Source organism: Zerene cesonia, chromosome 14, assembly GCF_012273895.1.
Source record: "Zerene cesonia ecotype Mississippi chromosome 14, Zerene_cesonia_1.1, whole genome shotgun sequence".
Lineage (NCBI taxonomy): Eukaryota > Metazoa > Arthropoda > Insecta > Lepidoptera > Pieridae > Zerene > Zerene cesonia.
In genome coordinates this window covers 6,989,324-7,005,851 of record NC_052115.1, presented here as the reverse complement: position 1 = coordinate 7,005,851, position 16,528 = coordinate 6,989,324, and the positions used below count along the sequence as shown (strand labels likewise).

At 33.8% G+C, this 16,528-nt stretch overlaps 2 protein-coding genes across 4 annotated transcripts; one reads left to right on the top strand and one right to left on the bottom strand.

Annotated features, from left to right (window-relative positions):
* Window positions 1-704: 704 nt before the first annotated feature.
* Window positions 705-7,103, bottom strand: LOC119831839. Of its 3 annotated transcripts, none has more exons than XM_038355382.1 (7): window positions 6,970-7,103; window positions 5,545-5,726; window positions 4,116-4,353; window positions 2,977-3,015; window positions 2,165-2,327; window positions 1,761-1,922; window positions 705-1,521 (listed from the first exon to the last, which is right to left on the bottom strand). In XM_038355382.1, the coding sequence occupies exons 2-7, from the start codon at window positions 5,576-5,578 to the stop codon at window positions 1,396-1,398; spliced, it is 762 nt and encodes a 253-aa protein (XP_038211310.1). In that variant the 5' UTR covers window positions 5,579-5,726; window positions 6,970-7,103; the 3' UTR covers window positions 705-1,395. The 3 variants fall into 3 exon arrangements, with proteins under 3 accessions (XP_038211310.1, XP_038211311.1, XP_038211313.1); XM_038355383.1 differs by having other exon boundaries at window positions 5,545-5,723; window positions 6,970-7,083; XM_038355385.1 differs by lacking the exon at window positions 2,977-3,015.
* A 121-nt stretch (window positions 7,104-7,224) lies between these two features.
* LOC119831754 lies at window positions 7,225-15,209 on the top strand. The gene is made up of 17 exons (XM_038355240.1): window positions 7,225-7,644; window positions 7,760-7,936; window positions 8,264-8,441; window positions 9,692-9,871; window positions 10,293-10,469; window positions 10,626-10,744; window positions 10,996-11,137; window positions 11,340-11,410; window positions 11,517-11,736; window positions 12,190-12,381; window positions 12,858-12,955; window positions 13,195-13,314; window positions 13,553-13,711; window positions 13,863-13,940; window positions 14,418-14,489; window positions 14,664-14,840; window positions 15,014-15,209. The coding sequence occupies exons 1-17, from the start codon at window positions 7,372-7,374 to the stop codon at window positions 15,083-15,085; spliced, it is 2,505 nt and encodes an 834-aa protein (XP_038211168.1). The 5' UTR covers window positions 7,225-7,371; the 3' UTR covers window positions 15,086-15,209.
* Window positions 15,210-16,528: the final 1,319 nt, after the last annotated feature.

The following is a 16,528-nucleotide window of genomic DNA, read 5'->3' as shown; positions in this document are numbered from 1 at the left end:
ATGATATAGATAATAGGAAGAAAAATAGTTGATGTTTTAATTGAAAATCATTCTATGGTAAAACTAATCTTTTGACCAAAAAACATTATTGCGGTTGACTTTAAATAAAACATTTTTACATTTAACTTTGAATAAAAAAATTATACACAGGATCATTGGGGATTACAATATTTCATTAGAGTCGTAGGTATCCAAATTCATCAGTATATATTCAAGTGGTTGTGAAACGGGTAATGGTACATCTATTTTTTGAGGTTAATTAGACCAGGCCATGACGTCATTTTTCACTTATTTTGATCAATTATTTCAGGAGGATTTTTAATAACATGCAAATAAAAAAAAATACGTAGATTTGTAATTCAGTGCTTCCGATATTAATAGAATATTAATCTACAACCCTTCACTATATTTACACTTATTCTATACATGTATAAAATATTTTCACATGATAAAGCTGTAGTCAATTACAGATAAGTCAATGCATTACTTAAGTACATAAATAAAAATAGCACGATACAAATATTTACATAACGTAGAAAGAAATCAACAATATCAGCGAATACCTACATTAGAAATAAGCCCAAACACAGGGATGCTGGTGAAATACTCTTAAAAGTCGAGAATTAAATGCTCGGAGATTATATATGTGAAAAAAATCGTCAGCATCAATTACCGAAAGAGTAGAATAAATTTGATTACCGAGAGGCTAGGCGTTGCTAGTTTGGCAAAAATACGCGGATTCGAATCCAGCCTCGTGATCAAATTTTTTCTATTCTTTCAAAATTTCCCAAAAAATCATCATTTCATATAAATGAAGATTGATCATGAAATGATGTTGAGGAAAATTAACCGAAAGTTATGGACATAAATATGGAACATGTGGACAGAGCGGATGGTTTCTTTATGACGGTGTATGACAGTGCTCCACATGGGGCGGAGCGCGTATCGACTAATAAGTTTTTGTAGGTGTAATTGGGGAACGAAGCAGATGACTTTATAACACAATTATAAGAAGAATCGAATGCAGTAATCCCTTTTAATTTAAAACATATTTCACCTGTTATCCGGTACCCATAAGGTACATGATGAAGTCTTTCAAATACACCTCACACATTCTGCACAAACTCATTGTATATTCCGTGCCATAATATTCTGTTTTTCGCTTTACACTCTGAAATTATCTCAATTCATCTGCATCATAATCAACCGTTTATTAACCATTTCAGCCTCTTTATTATATCGCAGTATTTAGAATCATTCAGGGCGTTAGTTAAAATGCGCCCTTTTTTAAAAAGTCTAGTCTTTTAAATGCTGGTTTAGCCAGTAATGGGCGACATATCAAAAACCATTCATCTACGACAATAGATAAAAAACCTACTGGAAAACTATCTGTCTTCAATATAATGTGACGCGGAGTCGTGTTCTGCAAAAGAGTAGGAAGGCTAGAAGGGCAGCTATGGCGGCACCGGCGAGGAGGGTGTCATCCCTTCGAGTACCGCTGGCTTTTTCTACCACGTTACTCTGTAATAAGTTATGTAAATGAATTAGATCTAGAGAACAAACCTCTAGAACACATCATATTTTATATTATTTCGTTCTATTGTATTGCCAACATAAAATACGAAAAAATCAAATTTAACTAAAAGAAGACAGCGCAGATGGTGTCCTATAATGTTTATTCTATAATTAAAGCGTGTTGTTTATTTAACCACAAAAATTGTTTATATAAAAAAAAGTATTTTTCTTTAATAACAACACACCCATCCGCCATGCCGTATCGCCCAGGGCGTCGCGCACTGCGCCACGTGCCGCGCCGCCCAGTCCGCTGCACGGCACCAGCCGCCCACGCGCACGGCGCGCGCGCACACCTCGCAGAGGAAGGCGAGCACCACTAGAGCCCTCTGCTCGAGGTGTACGCACGCCTGGAGTGCGGATTGTTCAGCGTTTTTATTAGAGAGAAAGAATATTTATTTATAACACATAGTACATATTAATAATAAAAGGGATACAGTAAAAATGGAAAAAAATATAAATACATTATGTCACGATTAGGCCTGCCACTCAGTGCAAGATCACAGTTTTTTAAAACACCGTTTTTGGAAGTAGCAGGAAGTTAAGAAGGGTATAAAAAACGAGTAAGTATTTAAAATTATGCGACACATACATGACACAATTCTTGCATAATATCTTCAAAGGCGACCTCATCCAGACTGAGCAAGGGTATATGTTCAGCTCGGGCTGCCAGCCTGGCCCAAGCTTTGGTTTCTCTAAACCGCTTTGCCGCCTTTTCTAACGCGCGCCAATCTCGCCAATACATCCACCAGCCTCTGATAAATATTAATATTATTAAACTCAAACATCTATTCAATTAGCCTTTTTTATAAAGCACTTTTGAATCGACATAACACAGTTTCATTACCACCAGTCCGGAAAGCAGATATAGAGAAGAGCCAGTAAGAAACTCTTTATTTGCTCTTTTCTAATTCCATGTCAATTTTTCATATTAATACCTAGGGAATGTGTATACATAATAATGGTTCAGAAGAGCTGTTTGTTCTGTTATTATTACGGAATAATATAATAATTAACTTTCTCTTGATGATATTTTTGGCGCTGTTTATTTGAAATGAGTATAATTTAATATGCAAAAATTTTCTTAAGTAGGAATAAAGTGCATTTATTAGTTGAACTTGATATGGCTTGACAATAAAATAATTAATTAGTACCGACCTTTGGCTTTCAGTAAAAAAGCAAAACATTAATTCCTACGATACAATTGATGTAGGTAGTACCAATCCTCGCAATCAATCGCAAGAGTGGATTGCCGATCTAATTAGACCTGATATAATCTAACACCACACACACACAAATCGCTAGCACAAACATTGGCCTACGTTACAAGCTTACATGTACACAAACAGTTAAAAGACGACACTACAAGTAGCATAATGACTGTTTCCACACTTTTCACATCACCTGATAAAACAATGAAGATCATCGCATGAATACCATGGCCTAGAACCAAAAACACATTTGTTAAATCTATCTAATACTTATGAGTTAGAAGTATCATATCATATCATAAAATACATAACGTTATAAATGCGAAATTGTGTGTGTTGCACATTAAAAATCGGAAAAAGAGTATGAGAATAATCAGAATGTCCTCTTTAAAAGTTACTCCAAATTCGATCTGATAAGACGAATTTTTTGGTAACAGGGAACGATTTGCTTTAGCATAATACAAAACCGTTTTCGCACAATAATTTATTTTCCTTTTGTTACTTTGGTTCATAAAGAGGTATATTAAAAAGGTGTTATGCAAGAAACACTAAAATCAAAAATAACGCTGTATGTTCGATTGACAGATATTACGATTCTCATTACAAATTGTTGGTTACGCTGTTCTTGACTGAGTCCCGCAATTTCACCGACTTCTCACATGATGTTATATTTTCTTCCTAAATAATCTATCCAAAACAAAAATAATTTTCCAATTAGACCGAACAGTCCCTGAGCCCAGCGTGTTGAAATAAACAAACTGTATCATTCAGCTTATGTCTAGAGATTTCATGTATAACAATTTTAAATTAGCAACTCACCATAAAAATGGTTTATCAAATGAATGTTTTTTTCTAGGAAAATACGAACACGTATTTTGTTTGCTCCTTTGCATCAAACCAGTCTTACATGTCCTTTTAAGGTGTTTAGTATTTGTACGTTGTTTATTCAATATTCGACCCAACAACACTCACCCTGTTAATTGTGACTGGCTGTGATTTATTATCAACTGCCTACATCAATTTGGCACTTGTACAAATCGCAGCACATTCTAATTACGATCAACTTACTATCTTTTGATATCTGGCAATTGTGTGGTATCAAGTTCATAATGAACACAACCCCCTTTTGATTTCTGACGATATACAGTTTTAGTAAATAAATAAATATACTTATTTTATTAAATCCTTATCGAATAAAGCCTGCTAATCATGAATATATCTCTAATCAACGAGCAGTTATCATGGACACGGCGGCATTGACCTTATCTTAGTAGAATCCCGTCCCGTCTTACCCTTTGTGTATGGAACCCTAAAACAATTGCATAAATTTACCTTTGATCAGGATTCGCTGGCACCAACAAACACGGCGGAGGTCGAATGTCCTCTAGCCTCAAATGCTGCAGAAGCATTGCTCTGAACAGCCTCACTCCCTTCTCCTCTTCCTCTCCTTCCAGGTAAGGGCCTCTCCAATGGCCTTGGCAGTCATCCTGCCGTTCCTCGTCAAGGGAGACTTGGCGGAGTAGTGGAGCTCTTGGAGCTTCGTAGTCATCTAACGGTTCTATACTGCATGCTGGAAATTAATTATTTTTGTATTAAACTTGTCGCTTTCCTCGCCCATTCTTGTAAAACATAAATAAATACATAGCCCATACTATCATGTAAAAGTATACACAAATATTTTTAATGACCATCTATGATATATCTCTTTTAATTTAAAATTATTATCCATACAAAATGATTGCTTCCTTTTGTTTCTACTCTAATAATGAATCGATAAAACATAAAATAGTGCGTGATCATATTCCTCATATCATAAGTCTTAATAGCGACCCAAGCGAAGCCACAAACTTTTTAATTAACTTATCGCGTGAAAGAGCCACTATAGCCATGGTTTTATTCATCTATATATAGAATCTTTAGAGTTTGAAGCCTAACAAATACTTAAAATAAATAGATTTTTGTAAGGAATTTTTACATAATACCAAGAATAATTTTCTACAATAACTCCACCCCTGGGTACATGTTTTAAATAGTAGCATTAAGTTTAAATGATGCAAAAGTTAAGAAATTAATTCAAGATTTAAACGAAATTGCATAAAATAAATCTTATTTTGAATTTCATGTACGTACATACATTTATTTCAAATCTAGCTGTCACAGACCTACTAAAGGACAGAACATCTTAAAATATGTGCTCCAATATATTTTTAGAGATGAACAATGACGTCGAATACACAGCATGAAAAATGTAAATTATGTCGAGCTACTTTCATTACTTTTAATACACAAGCAATTGAAATGAATGAAAAATAACAATAAATAATTACGAATCGAATTGCCTTATATTCTTATTATACTTAATTTATATATATATATCTTATTCTACGAGAATCTAACCCGTGATGCCCATTTGTTTTGTATAATATAAAAAATTAAAACAATATCTTTGTTTGCGTTTCTATAAATCAAATACATATATTAACCATAATTATTCCAAAAAGTTGTGCACAATTTTCAAACGAAGAATGTTTATGTTTTTATTAAACATCACGGCCCTTCACAATACATTGGTTTTTAATTGAATGAATCTCTTATCGAACTATTCATCAACAGAACATAACCTCATAAAGAATCATAATGCTAACAAATTTCAACCACAAGAACCCACTTGATAAACAAGACCAAACTCACTCCAAAACAGTTTATGTAACATCTTTGGGGCAAGCGCAAATTCTGGTCTAAAACTCAAAGAAAGCCATACCTGGAGATCTTGCGAACGGTGGAGTAAAATTCATAGTATCAAACAACCACGGATTCCTTCTTCCACCAGCCGTCTTTTGCTAGTGACAGCTAAACACGAATGACCTTGGATGCCGTGCCATGTTCTGTCCCTGACACAATTCTTGGCGCATGCGCGGTGAAGAAGGAATGAAGTTGAAGCTACTGGGTGATACGAGTGAATTCATTATTGATACGTAATGTTTCTTGTTGGTCAATATGGGGAAAGATGGTATATGTATATAAAATGTGCTGTAAGCTCATAATAATTGGTTCTTTACAAACAGATAGTTTATGTAAAAAATTACAGTCGAAATGGTATATAGGATTATACAGATGATGTAAACAACATTGGTTTTAATTATAAATTAATTAATTTTTAAGTTGTATTTCCTTTCTTCGTATATTATTTCTTTTTTGTTCTTTAAAAAAAATGCATTTTACTTCAAAAGTGCAGGACGACTATTAAGTATATTTTTCTCTGATTGACTCCTCAATTTTTTAGATTTCACACAAAAGAAACTTTAGTCTATCTCTGTTTTTACCGAAAAAACTTTAGCCGATAATGACTGATCCTATATATCCTATAATAATGATAGATAATGGGAGTTGGGAAGTGAATAATATTACTATTTATCTAGGCTATCTAGGCTATTTTACTCGGCATTTTGATTTTAGCGGGAAAACCTTATCATACTTTGTTTTGTTTTCTGTAGTGTTCAGAGCGTAGATGCAAATAGAATACCTAGGACAATGCAAGTCCACAAGTTATAGGTTACTTTTTATCTTGGAATTATATAGCATCGGGATAATTGCGAGAAAACTGTTTACGGCTTATCAATTCAATAATAAAAATCAATTAGTTATGAAACTATTCAACAATGAGACATCTATATAATCAGCTAGTCGCGGGATTCTTATAGATCTTATAGTTCGGAAATTTGGCGGGAAAAACGCGTTTAATCAACTCCCTTTTTTTGTTTTCTACAACACCATTAATTTCAGACATATCAGACTTTTAAGACTCAGAACTCTCACAGCTTGGAAGTTTATTGTGTTATCTCATTTGAAAGAACATAAAGAAATGTCATTAAACAACAAATACATTTAATCAACACGCTACAATTATAGAGTCAGCTTAATCGTAACACGTGCTCTTACATAGAGTACCTATACATTAAAAAATTATTTAATCCTAGCGATCACAATCGGGATTAGATGAACTTATGAAATTATTGTTGACGACACCGAGCCTTGATAAAAGTTTGAATTAAAAATATGTTAAAATCGAGTTTAAGAGAGTCGGATACATAAAACAACAAATTAACATGTGAAGCTAACAATAAAAGCATGTCAAAAAATTATGTATCTTGAATTCAATAACTTTATCCTCAATTATAATACTTACAATTTTTATCAATTTATTAATAAAACACTTTCAGAGCAAAGCAAAATTTCGTATGCTTCGGTTTAAATTAACAAACTATTTTTCATCTAAAGTACACAAATTGGTCCCTTACGCACGTCTGTCGAACGTCCGATTGGATCTCTCCATCAGTTAAACGGCTAGGACACAATTGGTTATCAGCTTATTGTGCCACTCGTATCTTGCCGGAAGACCTATATATAATATATTCATCCGGATTACAGATAACTCAGTTCCAAACCATTCTTACATGAAGACGCAATTGTTTAACGTTTTTATAATTGACATTGGTACAGCATAAATTAAAAAATATTCAAATACAATTATAGTGATATTAACGTTGATTGAAAGTTTAAATACAGTGAAAGACTGAGACAATGAAAAATGACGCTAGTGGACTGTAAAAAGAAGTTAACAGACGAAGTTCCGCCGTGTTGTAGAAAACTCTCGTTGTTTGCTTGTGTGTGTGGTGTTTTATCATTGCTTATACACACGTACAGTTATATAGAACACAATGATAGAAGACATAGTATAGAAGTAGAGTTAGAAGCTAGGAATTTAATAAAATTAGCGATACACAATGAATTGGAGGAGAAAATTAGGACGTACTGTAGTGAAAATAGTGGAAGGCATAGAATAAAACGAGATGCTAAGCTGGTAAGTGTCATATTAGATTGTATTAGTAAGCATCTTACTATGGGATTATCATTACGGCAAGTTAACATTAATTGTAAACAAGAGTTTTAACGTTATTAAATCATAAAAATTCCAGAAACCATCTCCAATCCAAGATGATAATACGGTAGCACCACATGTGGAATTTTTCAACCCAAAAATGAGAGCGGAGCTCGAAGAGAAAGATGCTGCAGAGATGAAAAAGACTGGCGCAAAAGGACCAGCACCTGGAGGTGACACCTGGGTGTGGCTCACTAGCTATTCCAGAGTTCCTGTAAGTTTAATGTACCCGAGTGGCATGTACATTTTTACATAATTTTAAAATAATGAACTTATGAACAATATTTATTTTTAGTCTTATTGCTGTGAAATGTTTTATAAACAAAAATTCGATCACGAGGCACTATTGGAATAGCGAGCTGTGGTGATGTTATCCACATGTGCAGATAAATTAAAAAAACAGTTTATTTCCTTCACGCTCACCTTGTCTCGAACCGGCTTATCGATTTTAAAGTCCGAAGTCCTCACCACTGAGCCATCACTGATATTACTTTTTAAATACAGTAGGTATTAAACCTAATTAAATCACTATACATTTCAGTACAACGTCGTACAGGGCTTTTGCAAGGCAACACAAGACTACTGTCCCCCGGGTGTGCAGGGGCCAAAGGGGCCAACTGGTGAACCTGGGCCGAAAGGAGATAGAGGGGACTCAGGCCTTCCCGGCCTACCGGGACTAAATGGTGCTAGAGGCCCAGTAGGGCCACCGGGGCCGAAAGGTGTGTATGATTTGTTATAAGTTGTTTGTTTCGATACGCAAACAAGTAACTATCACTATCACTATCACTATCTCTATCTCTATCTCTATCTCTATCTCTATATAGTATAATACAATGTCCTTATATATGTTTAAATCTTTAATATTACGCAACGTTATTTGATGTGGTTTTTTTAAATAGATATAGTGATTTAAGAGAAAGGTTTAAATGTATAATAACAACTAATAAATTACTCCGAATTAACGCGTGCGAAGCCGGGGGCAAAAGCTAGTAAAGAATAAGTTTTTGAAACTAAATAAAATTTTAATATTGTGCCTACACTAACAGATCAATTTAAATAAATAAATAATTAAGAAGTTTATACAAGATACGTCACGTCTGTGTTTATAGCGACTGAGAAAATTTAGTTAATATTGTATATGTTAACTATCATTAAGACTTGTATTTAGCTTTTTAAACTATATAATATACCTATTTAGTAGATCTGAGGTAGCGTAAGGATATGCATTATGCATTTCAAATACACTGCAATTGAGTTGCAGAAGAATTTCCGTTCCTTCTTCGCTCTCTAATCATTTCCGCGTGTAGGTTATTTCCTTTTCTATTTTTGTTCCCATTTTCCATAATACAAATGAGTTTATTTCGAGTAAAATATTAAGCAACTCAAACCTTTTCTCTGAATATTATAATTAACCTACCTACGATGAAAGGCACATAGGAGAAGTCAAATTAATTGTAATTTGGGGGTTTAACAACATGTTAAATTGATGATGTTAAATTGATCTGAATTGAAGGGTAATAAAAATTTAAATACTAACAGAGACAGAAAAATATATAATTTCTACACGAGCAGAAAGTCGGACCTCTTGTTACAGTCTTATCTACAGAAGAGAATTATTTTTCTCTATATATATACATATACTCTACTCTTCTCTAATAACAACTTCATACAAAAATACCACCATATTCAAATTATCATAACTCAACTGTTTATTAACAGAACGTTAAAATTAATTGGTACTAAGTATTTTTATCAGTGTTGGTACTATTTGATATATATGTATGTGCAGGAAATAATTTTTTTTTTCTATTTATCTTCGCATGTGTAACATCAACAATACTCCAAACGGTAAAGGAAATAAATCAAATAAAAAAAAATCGCTTCAAAAGTCCATGGGTAGACAAACAGATAAGCACTAACTTAGGCACTATTAAAAGTCCTAAATGAACACGTGTTCTTACCGTAATAGGAGAGCGAGGTTTCTCAGGAACTCCAGGTCTAGATGGCAGAGATGGTGTGCCTGGGGAACCAGGTCTCGATGGACTATCTGGAAGAAACGGCGCGGATGGAGCTCCGGGGAAGGATGGTCTTAATGGTGTCCCTGGACACGATGGCAGCCCCGGGAAAAACGGAAGGGATGGCAAAGATGGTAATTTTCCTTTTTTCCGTTAGACTTCTATATTATTTTATTAATATGAACAATCTAGACTGACAACAGTGTAACAGGTTTTTGGTGATCTTTTTAAATGCCTAACAAGAGAATAAAAATTAATTGCAATTCTCTTTGAAACTAATTTGCCATTAAATATTACATTATCTAATAAGTATTATTCATAATTTTTAGTGTTACCTTTTGATGGAACTGCCCATTAGTTTTAGATTTTAAAAATAAAAACACTTTGTTCATTAGCTCCAGTTATATCAACATTTTAAAATTCATTAAATCGAAAAAACTTAAATCGATTATAAAACTTCTTAGGCACATAAAATATCAATGATTATCCGAAGCTTTACTTTCAGTCAAGAAAAAAAACTAAAAAGTAATTTTAATTCGTTTCTATTGTTATAAGGTAAACCAGGGGCAACAGGACCTCCTGGTCTACGAGGACCCAAAGGAGATAGGGGCCCTCAAGGTCCTAAAGGGATCCGTGGTAATGACGGACGTGACGGATCACCAGGTATACCTGGGTTGTCCATATACAATTATACGAAGGAAAACCAACTATTTATTCCACCATCTTTCGCACGTAAGTTTGTAGAATAGTGTATACTTTTTATTCCTATATACAGTACAATAAACGGAGTTTTTATGCAAAAATTATTACTAAAAATCTAAATCGCTTTCAAATTGTCAAAACTAGACTTCTTTGCCATTTATGCTAAATAGTGACTGTCCATAACAGTTGATAACCCCCGTCTGATCGTTCGTGAGGGCGATACGATGCGTATGGATTGTAACCCCAAAGGGTTTCCGGAGCCCACAATAGAATGGCGCAGAGCTGATGGAACACCGATTATACAGGTTTTTTTAACAATTACGTTACCTAGGATAAGAAAATTGCACTGCATTTACCTACATTCCATCTTCATTTAAAAAAATTACCATCTAAAATAATTTATTTTACTTTAGTTTGTGTAAAGAGCATAATCAAGCTACTTGAACAATGCTTTTATTTCATCTTTATAATGTACTTTTTCAGTTCTAAATAAAAAATAACCAGGAAGCATTGTAACTGTAAGCATTCATATATAAACTTAAGTATTTCTGTCCAGGGGTCATGGCGTGACGCATCAGTAAGTGGCCATGTCCTAAACATACCCCACGTATCAAGGTGGCACACTGGGCAATATGTTTGCTTAGCAAACAATGGGATGCAGCCACCCGCCAACCAGACAACCGATGTTGAAGTGCACTGTAGGTATTCATGTGTGGGATACCTTTTGTTTTTCTATCAATGCTGCTTATACAGCGTGACAGTATGAACTACGGTGATTAAACAATCTTAGTCAAATAATTAGGACGTTAAATAAGCATTGTTTTTGTTACTTTAATAAAAATATCTAATTACTTCAAATAAATGTGCTCTTAGTTAATATTTATTATTATTTTTTTACAGTTAGTCCATACATTCGGGTTCCAAACAACATCGTCTACGTGTTTAATAAGAGTGTTAAAATAGAATGCGAGGTAAGGATAAGTTTTAATGGAAAAAGTTTTAAAAGTTTACGTTGTCTTCTCCTTTATTTCCATACTAAATTAGTTAATTCTGGATCTAAAGACTGTATTTCACTAGGTCCAAGCGTGGCCGGAACCAGTTTTCGCCTGGGAGGTAGACGGAGTAACTATAGAAGGATCTAGATTAAAAACTGAAGTGTCCACTACAGGGGATACATGGAGATGGATTATGAGGCTCGAGATACCCAATGTTAGAGAACATGACCTCAGACAATACAGCTGTGTAGCAAAGAATGAGCTCAATAACCAGACTGTGAAGGGTCATATTCGTTTGATGTGTGAGTACATCGCTGTTACTAGATTACGTAAAAATAACATAAATATTAATGGTAAAAATGTGGTGTGTGTGTGTGTGTGTGTGTGTGTGAACTTTTAGAAAATTTTCCCACAAGAGATTTTTTTAAGCATATCTTCTGAAATGCTGTTGATTATCATACAATGATATCACTACTTAAGCGATGACTAAAGTAGTGATATGATTGATCAATGGATCAAATTGTGTTGCTGTTTAAATCATATGATAAGGAGTAAGTGTATTATTACATTCAAACGCATCACTATACCACATTACTTTACTTTCATCATCATCATCATCATCATCATGATCACCCTCATTAATCGATATTCATTTTCAATGCAGGGACACAAGTCTGTAAAGAGGCTTTAGGCAATTATCCAATATGATCTATACACTCACATAAATCGCCTCAAAAGGTACACCTAACTTTTAGATCCCGGTCCAAACCAACACATGCAGGTACAGCAGCAGCCCATGGAATACGGATCCAGACCCCCAACACTAACTTCTTACGAGGAACTGTGTCAGGTTCAAAAGTGCCCCTCTTGTCCAAGATGCGACAGAGCCTTGCTTCTCATATCCACTATGAATGGTACAACTGGATATAAGCCAAGGAGAAACACTAGTAAGTAACCAGCTTCCAATTTACGTAACGATTATACTACTAATAACTCCTGCTGCTTACCTGCTTATGGCGGGCAGAAATGTGAGTTTTGTCTCTATAAGTGAAATGTTAAACCTGACGTATTATTAATACTTTGTTTCCATTCGCATCTGAAGCATTAATACTCAACCGAGGTTCCTAAGAACGAATGAGGGTCCAAGATCGACTTGTTTCTTTTTTGATTGTCTTTATCCATGGGTTATCAACCGATTGCCTTGATTCTTTTTGTTTGTTATGAAATCCTTGTCATATGGTTCTTTATTAGAATGTGGAGTACCTGACCGCAGAAACGGTGCGCTTTATATATAAAAAGAGTGGTCAATCGTAAATTTATTACTAATTAATTTATTTATTTATTTATTTATTTATTTTATTTATTTATATTTTACTTTTGTATTTTTTACAGATTGTCAGCTTTACTTTTGTACTTTTTACAGATTGTCAGCTTTACGCAATTGGAAAACCGGTGTATCATCGTTACAAAGATGAGCTATTCGGTGCCTGGCTGAGAGATTCTAATGCTACTGAAACACAAGTAAATTCAGTAATTCTCAATTAATCTCTAGCAACTATCTTGCTTTCCCTTAACATTATGTTAACACTACCTAAGGAAGATTATTTATTTCTCCCTTATTCGAATTTTATATCGTTACTCAGATACCTACCAGATACTTAATTTTTTTGTTGTGTAGAATTGTAACGCAGAATAATTTAATATTGCTCACTTGATTTACTTACCTCACTGTGAATAACTGAGAACATTGTAACTTGTAGAAGGAAAAACTATGGACAACCCAAGAAAATGACGTAGAGAGACTGCGGGAGTATCGAACCAAAGCCAGCTTTAAGAAAGACCATGTAGACGAGTTTCATAAGCTGCAAAAGCCTTTCTTTGTGAGTAATTGTATTTAAGGTTCCTGCATAGAAAGAGAAGTTTTTAATCGTGCCCCCAAGTAATTTTTTCTGGCCCATTCTCCTGCTATTTCAATTGTGTGTTATGTGGTCAAGTGGCCGCTTATTTAAAAATGTCTAGTTATGTTTTTTTAATTTCAAATTCAATTTATTATGGTTCATTAAAAAAAATGCTTTTTGGTATATGTATTTGGGTTTTACTCTGATGATATATTTTTAGGGTAACGGCCACATAGTTTACAGCGGGTCATTCTTCTATCAAGCCAATGAATCAGGACAACCTGGAGACATCATTAGATACGATTTAACACAGAGCAGGATAAAGACTGTTGAATTGCCCCACGCGGGCGGCAAGCTGTATACCTCACAGCATAATCAGGTAATTGTTAAAACGAAGAAATCACAGAGATGGTAAATTCTATGGTGTGTTTCTCTTTCTTTTTGATTCGCATATTAATATTTTGTTGTGTAATAACTAATAACGAATTACGTATGTCTTATATAGCCTTACAAGAAAGAATTTGTTTTAGGTTGACTTCAGCGCTGATGATAACGGCCTTTGGGCAATTTACTCCATTGATGGGTCCAATAACACAGCTGTCGCTAAGGTACGTTTTAACTTACAGATGTTGAAGTCAATGGAACATTGCTTTAATTTCTTTTGACTGATATGATTATTTTAGTGCCCTGAAACTTAAACAAAATATGAAAAACTTAAACGAATATGGCCCTAATGTCTATGTGAATTAAAATAATACGTATTAAATGGAAATTGCTATCAGATGTCATTTATAAACAAATGTTGTAAAGAGGTCTGATTTTATTGATTGTTTTAATATCATTGAAATCAATTCTTCAGCAGGAGTCAGGTAACATTAAAACCTAATAATATTAATTATGATATGTTTTCCCTAGGAGTATTACTAGTGTTTTCAAAATAATATTAATAGGATCCTAATAACTTCAGTTCTATAGATATACAATATTGTAATGGATATCAAACAGCAGCAAAACGGGGCCAATACCTATCGACAGTACAATTAATTTCCATTCTTGTATTTATCAACATTTATATTCCTTTTCAGCTAAGCTTTGATCCTAACAAAGACGATTTAAATATAGATTACCTCTGGAACATTTCGTTGAACCATAAACAAGTAAGTCTATGATGTTTTTGGCTCACCATCAACTTGTATTCTAAATTAAAATATTATTATTATACGTATCTTACATAACTCGCTTTCTAATTGTGTTTAAAAATTTTTAAATAAAGAAATAATTAATCAACATGGTGTAATGATTTTGTAAAAACAATTTTATTTACATTATAGGTTGGCGAAATGTTTATAGTTTGCGGTGTGCTCTATGCTCTGGATTCGGCTACCGACAGAGACAGTAAAGTAACAGTTGCAATAGATTTGTATCAAAATAAACCGGTGGAAGTTTCATTGCAATTTACAAACCCTTTCAGAAAAACAACCCAGCTGGGATACGATCACACGCATAAGGTAAAAATACCAAAAGTCACCGATAGATGGCATTATATTTTATTTCAGTGCCATCTATTGTGTTTTTGTTTGACTATGTAGCTATCTATGAGTTTTATTTTTATTCATAATTATAATTGTGAAGGTGGCGCTTATTTCAAATTAGTGAAACATACTTTTTATTTTGTTTTCAGGAATTATACTCTTGGGACCGGGGCAATCAATTGACATATCCAGTAAGGTATAATGAGTTGCCAGGACCCTAAAATTCGCACAACTGTTCTAGTAGTATTCTAATATACTGATGATGATATATTTTTTTACTCTTAATTTTAATCACGAATACTGAAGTCATTTGGTACTATTTAATTATAAACAATTCTATCCGAACAGATGTTTTTTTTTTCATTACGAGATCAGTGATCGTCTGATAAACATTATATTTTATTATAGTACATGCAATATGTTTCTACACATTATTGATTCCTAAATAGAATAAATAAATTCGAAGCTCTTTTTCGGTAAGGTATAATTATTTGTAAGGTTGTTTAAATTTTGAGTTTTTTGCCTAAGCGGTTATTTACATTGAATTTATCATATTTTACCTAAACAATTACATTGAATATAAGCAATATGTTATAGTAATATGTTAACTAAATTTATTTCTACTACATACATCAATTAAAAACATTAATGATTAAACAAGTTATTAAACGAAATAATCGACTACAGATGGAAGGATCCATTTGTGATAAAATCGATTACCATAACCACCTCCAAAATAAAAAACAAATCTTTCAAATTTGGAATGAGTTGACGCTCGCAAAACATATGCCAACAGGCAATGCTTGGGAGTTGAGCGTTTGGCTCAGATTCCTCTCGAAGTATCACCCCATTCCGCCACAATCGCCAGCGATGCCAATCCGTGACTTGGCAGAACTTGGTAGCCCGAATCCCGATCAATACTTGCGCGGACCCATCGCGCAGCCAAATTACAGTTTAATAGTTCATTAGATCCGACAAAAATGGCGGGGACATACAGTTTAAATTTGGAACGCGTTATCGATTCGCGGCGGGAAGTTTATAGTTTGTGGTCGTCGCAAAAAATTGGCGGCAACGAAAATCTAATAGCAGTTACACCCTTGCCAATTCGCTTAATGAAAATTCTTTTTTTTACTCATTTTATCCACGAATAACTAATTAATATGTTTGTTCCTGAAATTGTAAACAATGTATTTTGAAGGATTTGCTGCGAAATCCGACAATTGAAATGTTTGTCTATCAGCTTTTATTTATGGTAGTGTCATTATTTAATAGTTCTTAAATTTGCTGTTAGCATGGAAGACACCAAGTCATTGTAAATTATGGTAAGCTCGGAAAGTAGTGAGAACGCTTTACCGTCTAGAAGAGATGATTATGGTCTTATATGTCTTTGAATATTAAATAATATGCTTATAGCTAATCAAAGTACGTTATTTAGCACTCAAAAAGTGTCTGCAGCAAAACTCTGCTTCTGCGTATATCAAGCAGAGTTTCCTAATGAGCGTATACAAGAGATTTTGACTGTTAATGCCCCAAAAAAAGGTGATATTTTGAATGAATATTTTATACAACGCCGCTCGGATATTTTTAATGACCTTTATAAGACGATTGTGAATCTAAATGTATAAATTACAGCAATATAGTCACTATAGACCTCTCCTAATAAT

Coding starts and splice junctions, on each gene's coding strand:
- LOC119831839 (XM_038355382.1), bottom strand. CDS start 5,578: ATGAATTTTACTCCACCGTTCGCAAGATCTCCAG. Junction 2,328..2,976: donor GATCTTCATTGTTTTATCAG/GTGATGTGAAAA, acceptor AATATTTATCAG/AGGCTGGTGGATGTATTGGC. Junction 1,923..2,164: donor TTATGCAAGAATTGTGTCAT/GTATGTGTCGCA, acceptor TCCGCACTCCAG/GCGTGCGTACACCTCGAGCA.
- LOC119831754 (XM_038355240.1), top strand. CDS start 7,372: ATGACGCTAGTGGACTGTAAAAAGAAGTTAACAGACGAAGTTCCGCCG. Junction 8,442..9,691: donor AGGGCCACCGGGGCCGAAAG/GTGTGTATGATT, acceptor TTACCGTAATAG/GAGAGCGAGGTTTCTCAGGA. Junction 11,411..11,516: donor GTGTTAAAATAGAATGCGAG/GTAAGGATAAGT, acceptor GTATTTCACTAG/GTCCAAGCGTGGCCGGAACC.